At 47.7% G+C, this 11433-nt stretch overlaps 1 protein-coding gene across 6 annotated transcripts; it reads left to right on the top strand.

The window, feature by feature from the left end:
- The first annotated feature begins 1586 nt into the window (after positions 1–1586).
- On the top strand, positions 1587–8758 carry LOC121447005 (pyrethroid hydrolase Ces2e-like). Of its 6 annotated transcripts, none has more exons than XM_041649974.1 (12): positions 1590–1665; positions 2262–2466; positions 3184–3325; positions 3981–4114; positions 4195–4453; positions 5289–5387; positions 5674–5814; positions 5941–6003; positions 6473–6617; positions 7439–7576; positions 7987–8059; positions 8572–8758. In XM_041649974.1, exons 1-12 carry the CDS (start codon positions 1590–1592, stop codon positions 8756–8758), a joined length of 1662 nt encoding a protein of 553 aa, XP_041505908.1. The 6 variants fall into 6 exon arrangements, with proteins under 6 accessions (XP_041505911.1, XP_041505908.1, XP_041505906.1 ...); XM_041649972.1 differs by having other exon boundaries at positions 5926–6003; XM_041649977.1 differs by lacking the exon at positions 5941–6003 and having other exon boundaries at positions 1587–1665; positions 5674–5873; positions 6433–6617.
- Positions 8759–11433: the final 2675 nt, after the last annotated feature.

The raw sequence follows: 11433 nt of genomic DNA, 5'->3' as shown, positions 1-11433 counted from the left end.
AACATAGGTATGTGGTGCATTAACATTCAGAACACGACACTAGCGGTCCCCACATTAGCCACTAACGCCATGAATGATGGAAAATGTTGCTACTTAGTGTTTGCTAATCAAACATCACAGATGATCTACATTTAACGTACTCCATCAATACAGTCTGTTTCTGCTGCAAGGTCCAAGTGCTTTAAGTTTTATAAGAGATAGGTCTGGGTATCTAGAAGCTTTACAAGCCTGAGGTTAAAATTTCCAGTGATCTGGGAATACAGGTCAGTGGCACAGTTCTTATCTGACACGTGTAAGACCTAGATCCAATATTATCCACTGTAAAAAGAGAGTGTGATTTTTGTTTCCCGGGTTGTGTTGTGAGTGGAGCATCTGCAGGAGGTGTACGTGTGTGTGTGTGTGTGTGTGTGTGTGTGTCCAGAAGAGTAGGGCTGATTCCTTTGTGTCTGCTGAGATTTGTTTTTACCCTCGAGGGTTCTGCTGACTCTGAGGCCCACCCTTGCATGATCACAGCACATCTATGAAAATGTTTGTGTCATCTGTGAAGATGTTTGTGTCATCTGTGAAGATGTTTAATAGAATGGGATCCGGTGTTCACTATTTTACAGCTCCAAATCTACTGTGGGGTTAGAATTCAAGTTCTTTCCACCCCAGCCTGTGCACCCTCCCTTGTCCCCTCCCAAAATGAGCACAGTAACAAGCAAAGGGGTTGATGGGAATGCCTTATATTGTGTATTTGTAAATTCAAAAAAGGGAGTTTCAATATGTTGGACTGATTGTCCTGAAATTTACTTCATGTCCAAAACACAGTCCTCTTGTCTAGGGGCTTGAGATTACAGCGGTGTGCAATTATTCCCTGACCTGGGAACACTGGTATCATTCCTTCTTTCATTTGTTGTTTTTATTTTTCGATTTGTTGTTTTAAACCAATAGAACATCATAATCCAAATGATGATTCTTGCAGTGCCCTCTCTGACCACCAGGAGGCAGGAGAGCTATGAGAATACTATTTGCCTGGCCTCTACAGCTGGGCAGAGGAGCTGTGCCTGGTACTTCCACAGGCACCTGAGGGCATTACTGAGTTCCTGCTGTATACACATCTCTGTGAGATGTAGACTTCTGCGGATGTACAGAACACTTCACCAAGGCATTTTTAGACACTATGTAACCCTCTTACCATTGGAAAGCTTTGCCATCAAATGATCTCTATACAATAAAATTTACCTTTCACTGGAGTAACTTGGTAAATTTGCATAAGAGGATGAGGTAAGCAACAATCCACACTTCAAGGATGGAAATAATTCTTTCACTGGGAAAATTTAGCTCATGATCCTTTATGTTAATCCGTCACGGTTTGAGTTCACTTAAGTTTTCATACAGGACTCCTGGTATCACAGAGTTGCTTTAGATGCCATGATATCTATTTCATGGAGGCCAAAGAGCAAGAACAAACTTTGCCCCACCCTGCTGAGTTTCTGTTACTTTATTGTAGGTCCACCGTCCTGCCTGCACAAGGCCCACATATTCTCTTTTCTGTCCGTGACACACAGCTATCCAGTAGCAACACGGACTCAGATTAGGAGCCGACCATGAAACTGGAAAGATTCCCTGGCTGGTTGAAGGCTGTGACCTGTGGGCTCCTGCTTCTCTTCCTGCATGTACAAGGTGAGACTCCTTCAGTGAGCACTGAGGACCAGGGTCAGGGCCGCCCAGATCTGCAGAGTGGGCAGCTTGTCTTACAGAAGGGAAGGAACCAACAAGGGAGCAGTTGGTAAAGATGGCAGATAAAAGGGTGGGAATTATGGACCTCCCTGTGCCCCCACCAAAACCCACACAATGAGCCCTGCAGCACCCAGAGGCTAGAGATGTCCTTACCACAAAATCCATCCAGTTTAAGGAGGTCTGAGCAGCACTGGACCTGCATATTAGGGGAAAGAACCAAGGGGACATTTCCTTCCTCTGTGCGTGTGTGTAGCTGCTACAGAACTCTGGATGATCATGAAAGTAATATACCCATGCTACCAAGTGGCTCTAAGGATGTCTCCTTGTTGGTCACACGCTTGCACAGCCACCACTCAAAAGGAGCATGAGCTATGTTCCTGGACATCGGGACGATAAAGAAACTCCTTTCCCCACATCTCATAGCTAATCCCAGGCACCCCAGATTCCCTCCCCCGTGGACCCTAGAGAAAATGAGGTGGGAAACAACAGTATGGCGGCAGCTGCCTGAGTAGGAGTAACCCTGGTGGCTTCTCTCCCAGGCCAGGACTCAGCCAGCCCCATCAGGAACACACACACTGGCCAGGTTAGAGGAAGCCTCGTCAAGGTGAAAAACACCGAAGTTGGTGTCCACAGCTTCCTGGGAATCCCCTTTGCCAAGCCACCTATAGGACCACTGCGTTTTGTACCCCCTGAAGCCCCTGAGCCATGGAGTGGTGTGAGAGATGGGACCTCCTATCCAGCCATGTAAGTTCTGGGGTTCAGAGGACTTTCAACCTCTGGGGTGAGGATGTGCTCTGAGCTCTGGGCCAGAATGAGGGGCTTCCTTCATCCCGACATAACAGAAGTTTTCTTTATGTGATGTGCAGTCTGCCGTGCATTCTCAGATGCATGACTAAGGCTTCTAACAAAGCAACTTTGCCAATCTCCTGGGTCATAGTCCAGTTCCTGTAGGGAGTTGTCTATCAGTTTTTCAGTGAGAAAGAAACTTTAAAAAAGGTTCCGAGATTCAGATTGTGCCAAGTGATCTCTGCCACTATGGAAGAGATCTAGGGACAAGCGCCAATATAAACACATTAACCAGCCAAAGCCCAGGGCCTGGTGCCATGTACTGTAAGTCTCTCAGGAGGGTATCAGGGATGTGTCCTTAGCCACTCCATCCTCAGCACTCACTGGGACAATCCATAGAGCCAAGTGTCATTGTTTAAAGAAATGTCTAAAAGCTTCCTCTGGAAACTACGTGGGAATGTGAACTACCCTATGTTTCTGGATGTGGGGTGAAACCTGGTTCATTTCATTGAGCCTGTAGCCTTTACCTTGGTAGGAAAGGGCTTTAGAGCGTACTCATGCATTAGGGGAATATTTTGAAGGAAGGGGCCAAACATGTCGGAGAGAAAATCCATACTAAAACCCAATTTTAACTACCAGACATGTCTTGTAATAACTGTCTGTCATTGTCACCAGGTGTCCACAAAATGAGGATATGATGAATTCAGGGGTTTTGAAGATGATAAAACACTACATGCCTCCCATCTCTATGTCCGAGGACTGCCTATATCTCAACGTCTACACACCAGCGCATGCCCATGAGGGCTCTAACCTGCCTGTGAGAGTTGGGCCATGGTCAACTGGGTGGAGGTGGAGATTTCTTTCTCAAGAGGATTAGAAGGCATAAAATCAACTGAGTTCCACTGCAGTGTAAACCCTAATGAGAAGTCTTTTCCTAAGGTGTCCACGAGAGCCTTCTCAGTCATGGTGGGCAGCTAACCCCTGGATATAGGACACTGAGCACTGGAACTCTGAGAGGTCAGGGTTTGTGCTCCATGGACTCACTCAGGACATTCTCAACAAACTTGAGCCTTAGAGCCCAGGCAGGAATCCAAGGATGAACATTGAGATAAGCCAAATTTCCAACTTTGGGATATTGGTTGTGCCAATGAGATTTGGTGATGCTTTTGATTCATAATCAGGAAAACTGTTATGGAGACACCCTTCTCCACATTTTTGAGGAGTCTGGGAGTGATAGAGACATCACTCTGGACTTAAATCCATTAATCCAAACTGAGATTCTTGGTGTAACTGTGGGGCTTGGAAATACGCTGATGAGACTGTGTTCCTCACCTGTGGCCTGGGTCTTAGATGCTGAGGAGTCCTGTGTGTGTTTAGCTGCACAGATAGAAAGAAGACAATAATCTGGCAGGCAGTCCCTCTTGAACTTGTGCCTGAAAGAAGCCTCCTGACATCTCTCTTGACTCCTCCAGGTGATGGTGTGGATCCATGGTGGTGCTCTGGTTATAGGCATGGCTTCTATGATTGATGGGTCCATACTGGCAGCCACTGAGGATGTGGCTGTGGTCACTATCCAGTATCGCCTGGGAGTCCTGGGCTTCTTCAGGTGAGCTTGGGCTGGGATGGGCAGTGGCAGCTGAGAAGAACCTGGACAGCCCTTTGATCCATGTCCCTTTCACTTCTCAGCACTGGAGACCAGCACGCCAGAGGCAACTGGGGCTACCTGGACCAAGTGGCCGCCCTGCGCTGGGTCCAGCAGAACATCGCCCACTTTGGAGGCAACCCTGACCTTGTCACCATCTTTGGCGAGTCAGCAGGTGGCACAAGTGTGTCTTCACTTGTTGTGTCCCCCATGTCCAAAGGACTCTTCCACAGAGCCATCATGGAGAGTGGAGTAGCCCTGTTGCCTGGCCTCATCTCCAGCTCCTCTGAGGTGGTTTATGGAGTGAGTGCACTCTATTCCTCCAGCCCTGACCTGCTGTCTTAGCGCTCACTCTCTAGGACTCTACTGCTGCCATCAGCAGGAAAAATGAGGACCACGGGAAGTAACCTCCCTTCAGTACTTTCCGAAAGGCTCAAGGTTGAGATCCCTCCCTCTCCCCCACCCCACAGTTCTTTATACAAGGTGTGTATATTGTATGTTCACCAAAGCTGTACCTAGAAGCTTCCATTATTGGCAAAAGCAAGTATGTGTGGGCTTGGGGGATGGTACAAGAGGCAGGAGAGCTTTCTGTGCAAGTCTGAGGATCTGAGGTCAATTCCCCAGAACACACATATATCTGGGCGTGGTTTTTCTTGTCTCTAATCCAGGTGTTCCTATAGTGATATGGGAAACAGGGACAGGTTAATCCCTGGAAGGTTACAGACTAGCTAGACTGGTGTAGGCTGCAGCAGAACCAGAGAGTATTTCTCAAACTAGATGGAAGGTGGGAAGAGGAAGAAGGGAGGGAGAGGGGAGGGAGGGAGGGAGGGAGGAGGAAAGGAGAGAGGAAGGGAGGAGGAAGGGAGGGAGAGAGGGAGGGAGAAGGGAGGGAGAGAGGAAGGGAGGGAGAGAGGGAGGGAGAAGGGAGGGAGGGAGGAAGGGAGGGAGGGAGGGAGGGAGGGAGAACTGCCACTGCTGACCAAGAGGAAAATGAGAACAATTTTGTTCTGACTCCAGTCCACACACATTACACCGCATGGTATAATATTTAGAGCCAATGGCACCCTCCCGGGCCTGGGAAAACTCCTCTGCCTGGAAGACAAGGCATCCAGGCAGCCTCATCCTCCTCCCTTTCCAGACTGTGGCCAATCTATCTGATTGCGCAGCTGTGGACACAGAGACGCTAGTGCGCTGTCTACGGGGCAAGAGTGAAGCAGAGATTCTGGCTATTAACAAGGTGCGGCTGGGAAGATGGCAGGTTGCAAGGTGTGTTACAGGTAGTCCTCATTAGTATGAGCAAACTACCTAAGCTCCATGGCTTAGTATCCTTTGAGTCCTGGGCAAAATCAATACCAGCATCGGCTATTCCAAGTGCAAGGTCTCTTCAGGGGTGAGATGGAGAGGTGTGGTGGAGAATAACCATCCTGAGACAAATTAGCAAGTGGAGAAGGGGTGGAGGTTACTCAGTGGTCATCAGCATATGTATTTCATTGACCTTCAGCATTGATTTTAATGCCCCTCAGGTCTTCAAGGTCATCCCCGCAGTGGTGGATGGAGAGTTCTTCCCCAGGCACCCTGAGGAGCTCTTGGCCTCTGCTGATTTTCACCCTGTCCCCAGCATCATTGGTGTCAACAATGATGAGTATGGTTGGCTTTTCTCTATGGTGAGGCTCATTTCTAATCTTCTGGGAGCCTGGGATGGGCAATGGGAACTCAGAGATTCGTTGATCCATATCCATGTCATGGCATACTTAAAACCATTCTCCATACCCCAGATGGGCTCTGCTCAGAAAATGAAGGGAATAACCAGACAAACCCTGCCTGCTGTTCTGAAGAGCACAACACCACAGATGGTGAGACTCTCGGGCCACTGCCACTACTGCAAGGACCCCTGTCTAACTTTCATAAGGAGCATCTCCAGAAATAAGTGTGTGTGTGTGTGTGTGTGTGTGTGTGTGTGTGTGTGCACGTGTACGCGTGCATGTGCATGTGTACCTACCTGTGTGTGTTCCTCTGTGCATGCCTGTGTGTGCATCTCTCTGTGTGTACCTCTGTGTGTGCCTGTGTGTGTGCATGTCTGTGTGTACCTACCTGTGTGCATGTCTGTGTGTACCTACCTGTGTGCATGTCTGTGTGTACCTACCTGTGTGCATGTCTGTGTGTACCTACCTGTGTGCATGTCTGTGTGTGTGTGTACCTGTCTATCTGAGGTCACTCCAAGCTTTCCCCATACCACACCTCTTTTGCATTTCCCCACTGAGCCTACTGCCTACACATCTTAGTGCCTGTGTCTCCCCATTCTTCTTGATTCCTGTGGTACAGATGCTGCCTCCCGAGTGTAGTGAACTGATAATGGAAGAGTACATGGGGGACACTGAGGACCCACAGACCCTCCAAATACAGTATGCAGAGATGATGGGAGACTTCACGTTTGTGGTCCCTGCACTCCAAGTAGCACATTTTCAGCGTGAGTACATCTATGACAAGATCAAGGGAAGAAGCTCAGACAGTGGGTCCCAGGTGAGCTCTGTAGGGTCCAGGCTTGACCTGTGTCTGAATAAGAGCTCTAGTTCCAGACAACCAAGAGTCCTTTTTATTAATTTATTATTATTATTAATTATTCTCTCATATATTACATCCCAACCACAGTTTCCACTCACTCTTCTCCTCCCAGTCTCTCTGTCCCTCCTGCCTCCCCATCCACTCCTCCTCTGTTTCCCTTCAGAAAAGGGCTGGCCTCCCAAGGATATCAGCCAAACATAACATTTCAAGTTGCAATAAGACCAGGTACCTCCCCTCATATTACAGCTGAATGAGGCAACCCAGTAGGAGTAAAAGGGTCCCAAAAGCAGGCAACAGAGTCACAGACAGTTCCCACTCCCTCTGTTAGGAGTTCCACAAAAACACCAAGCTATGCCACTATGACATACATGCAAAGGACCAAGCTTAGACTCACGCAGGCTCCCTGTTGGTTGGTTCAAAACCGAGAGTTTTTATTGAGTAAATCCTTATGTTGAGTGTGAGAGAGTGACATCTTATCCAGGTACAGAGGAAAAAGTAACTGAATGATACTCTGTGACTTAACCAAACTACTCAGCTGTGGAGGGCAGAGTCATTACTTAACAGGGGGCTTCCCACAGCCACAGCCAATGCTCCATGTTAGAGCTCCCCACTCAACTGTTGTGACTCCAGATAACTTGAAACCAAGCTGTCTTGTCACCAAATGTGTGTCAGGACAGTTCTAGGCAAAGTGCTGTCATGAACATCACCCCAGGTCCTCTCACGCAGGTTCCCACGCTCCTGTCTACTTCTATGAGTTCCAGCATCGGCCCAGCTTTTTCAAGGATATCAAACCACCCCATGTAAAGGCTGACCATGGTGATGAGATTCTTTTTGTCTTTGGGTCCTTCTTCTGGGGTGTGAAAAGTGAGTCTTCCTTATTTTCCATGAGTTGAATGAGGTCTCAGATGGCTCTCTGGGGGACTCCTGAACTCTCAGTCCATTTGAAGAAACCTGTAGATATATATAGTTATATAGATATATGTAGATAGATAGATAGATAGATAGATAGATAGATAGATAGATAGATAGATAGATAGATATGGTTTAAAAACTGGACCCATTCCAGGCTAGCCTGTGATGGGGAAGACAGCACATCAGGTCAAGAATTCAATGAGAGGCTTCCGTGGATCATGAATACTGTAAATAGTGAAGAAGGGAGGTAACAAAACCTATAGTTTGAGGTCAGACAACAGTTGGAATCGTGAGTCTGAAGCATGAGATGTCAGTTCCATGGGGTGGCCTAACTTGGACCTTTGTCTTCCTAATGACTCCAGTTAACCTCACTGAGGAGGAAGAGCTACTAAACAGGAAGATGATGAAGTACTGGGCCAACTTTGCAAGACATGGGTGAGAACACACCTCTCTCTCAACCTTTCTAGGGCTCCTTTTTGGATGGAGGCCTTATTATGCATAGATATTTCATCACATGATGGAGTCTTCTCTACCCACTTACACAGACACTTTGTGGGTGTCAGTTACTGGTCATCTCACATGGACCACAGTGCTATGGGACTGTTCTTTAGATCTTACCTCTCGGAGACATAAAACAAGTCAAGTATTTGTCTCCTATCTGAAGCAGAAACCAGAGTGTGGCACTTGTATCCCTACAAGTTTACCTGTGTGTATACCTATGTGTGTGCCTGTGTGTGTGCATCTCTGTGTGTGTACCTACCTGTGTGTGTGTACCTCTGTGTGTGTGCACCAATTTGTGTGTACCTCTGTGTGTGTGTCCCATCAGTCCCTGTCCCATCAGCCCCTTCACCACTGACCTAATTGTTCCACTGCCCTGACCCAAATCAAGGGGTCAGACTTTGTATCAGAGTGACCTCACCCTTCCCCCTTGGTTGGCATATCCACAGGAACCCCAACAGTGAGGGTCTACCCTACTGGCCCATGATGGACGATGATGAGCAGTACCTGCAGCTGGACATCCAGCCTGCTGTGGGCCGAGCCCTGAAGGCCAGAAGGCTGCAGTTCTGGACCCAGACTCTGCCCCAGAAGATCCAGGAGCTAAAGGGGGCTCAGGAGGGCCACAAAGAGTTGTAGTACTCTGTGTGAAGAAAGGCGTGTGGGCTTCATAGACATGTGGGCTCTCTCTAAGGTTTGGACAGCCTTTTGACCCTAACACTCACATAATCATTCCTAACATAAACAGCCACCCTTTTTACCAATCCGTATGACAAGACCTCTGCATGTCACTCCTTCACAAGACACTGCTGTTCTTCTGGTAGATTCACTCAATAAAAGTTCTTGTAACAATGTAGAATGCGGATTGTGAGCCCCGAAGTCCCACGGTCTTCACAAATTCCGGCTGCTGTTCCAAATAGGACACTAACCGCCAGCAGGTCTTGTGATATGTATCTGTGGCTCCAGCTATTCAGAAACTGAGACAGGACTATTGAATCAGTCTGGGACTTCCATACTGACTTGGACAACATAGCAAAACCTGTATCTCTAAAACAGAAACAATCGTCAACTTGGTAATATACATACAGAAATATATGTAAAGTTCTGTGGACTGAAAAATACAGGGTCTACAAAGGAATCTGAGCCACATGGGCTGCCAGAGCTCAGCTCCTAGACCTCTCTGACATCAGTTACTAAGCACACCAGGTACGGAAAACTCTGGACAGATTATCTCAGTAGAGGAAATCTCATCTATTTCCTTCCCAAATTTCTATTGTCCACTTTTGTGAGAAGCTGGTCTTGATACGTTCATATACACCTAAGGTTTAGTCAGGAGAGAGGTGCTTGGCCAAAGGTGTGGGTAGGCCCAGTTTCTCAGACTAGAGGCTGACCTTGTGGGAAGGTACCATGGAGGGAGGAGTTTATAAAGCTGGTAGACAAGAATGAGGGAACTGTGTGTCTCCCAGTGCCCCCACCAAAGCCCACACAATGATCCCTGAAACACCCAGAGGACGAGAGACGTCCTTACCAAAAAAGCCATCCAGGATAAGGAGGTCTGAGCAGCACTGGACCTGCAGATTAGGGGAAAGAGAGGGACATTTCTTTCCTCTGTGCGTGTGTGTAGCTGCTACAGAACTCTGGATGATAATGAAAATAATACATCCATGCTGCCAAGTGGCTCTGAGGATGTCTCCTTATTAGACAGACACATGAACAGCCACCATGCAGAAAAAGCATGAACTATGTTCCAGGCCACCGGGGCAATAGAGAGAACCCTAGCCCTGCATCTCACAGCTGAACCCAGACACCCCAGATTCTGTTTCCCAAGTACCCTAATGAAAATGAGCTATGAAACAACAGTCTGGTGGCAGAAGAGTGGACAGTACTAACCCTGTTGGCATCTCTTCACCCACAGGTCTGGACTCAGGCAGCCCCATCAGGAACACACACACAGGCCAGGTTAGAGGAAGCTTCTCCAAGGTGAAAAACACTGAAGTTGGTGTCCACAGATTCCTGGGAATTCCCTTTGCAAGCCACCTGTAGGACCACTGTACTTTACACCCCCTGAAGCTCCTGAGCCATGGAGTGGTGTAAGAGATGGGACCTCCTATCCAGCCATGTAAGTTCTAGGGTCCAGAGAACTTTCAGGCCCTGGGGTGAGAATGTACTCCGAACTCTAGGTCATAATGAAGGGTTTCCTTCATCCCAACCTAATAGAAGTTTTCTGTCCGTGATGTGCAGTCTGTTGTGCATTTTCAGACACGTGACTAAGGCTTCTAACAGAACAACTTTGCCAATATCCTGGGTCAGAGGTCAGTACCTGTAGGGAGTTATCTCTTGGTTTTATAGTGAGAAGATATCAACGGCTCCCAGATTCAGACGATGCCAAGCGATCTTTGCCAGCGTGGGAGAGGTCTGTGAACAAGGGTTAGTGTAGACATAGAGAGAGGAAGAACCCAGGCTCAAGTATCATATACTGTAAGTCTCTCATCTTGAAATTTGCACCCAAGTGAATGGAACTAGAAAAAGACTATCATGACTGAGGTAACCCAGACCCAGAAAGACAAACACAGTATGTAATCACTCATAAGTGGATATTAGATGTAAAGAAAGGGATAACCAGGGTATAATCCACAACCCCTGAGAAGCTAGGTAACAAGGAGAACCCTAAGAGAGACGTGCATGGATGCCCCTGGGAAGGGGAAATAGATAAGATCTCCTGAGCAAATGGAGTAGGAGAAGGAGAGGTGAAGGGGGCAGAAGAGAGCATGAGGGAATGGGATGCTTGAGTTGGGGAACCTTTGAGAGGGAGAGCAAGGAAAGAGATATCTTGATAGAGGGGGGGCATTATAGAGTTAGGGGCAAATTTGGTGCTATGGAAGCTCCCAGGAATCGACAAGGATGAACTGTAGTGGCATTTCATTTATATTTTAATAAGTAGAGCTTGCCTTTTATTTAATAAGTAAAAAAGCCCCACTGGTCAGCCTTACAGACCAGCCAGTGATAACACACACCTTTAATCCCAGTAGCCACACTAGTTGCCTTAAAAACCTGGCAGTATATACCTTTAATCCCATTCTGAGATCCTGAGAGGCAGGATTGCCATTTTTTTTTTATTTTCGAGACAGGGTTTCTCCATAGCTTTTTGGTTCCTGTCCTGGAACTAGCTCTTGTAGACCAGGCTGGCCTCGAACTCACAGAGATCCGCCTGCCTCTGCCTCTCGAGTGCTGGGATTAAAGGCGTGCGCCACCACCACCTGGTTTAGGATTGCCATTTCAAACTGAGGTAGAGGTAAGAGCCAGTGGCTGGCTGT

Source organism: Microtus oregoni, unplaced genomic scaffold (genome assembly GCF_018167655.1).
Source record: "Microtus oregoni isolate MIOR12 unplaced genomic scaffold, Mior012 000004F_ref0000308, whole genome shotgun sequence".
NCBI lineage: Eukaryota > Metazoa > Chordata > Mammalia > Rodentia > Cricetidae > Microtus > Microtus oregoni.
The sequence above is the reverse complement of the archived record's forward strand: the minus strand, read 5'-3'. Positions and strand labels throughout refer to the sequence as shown.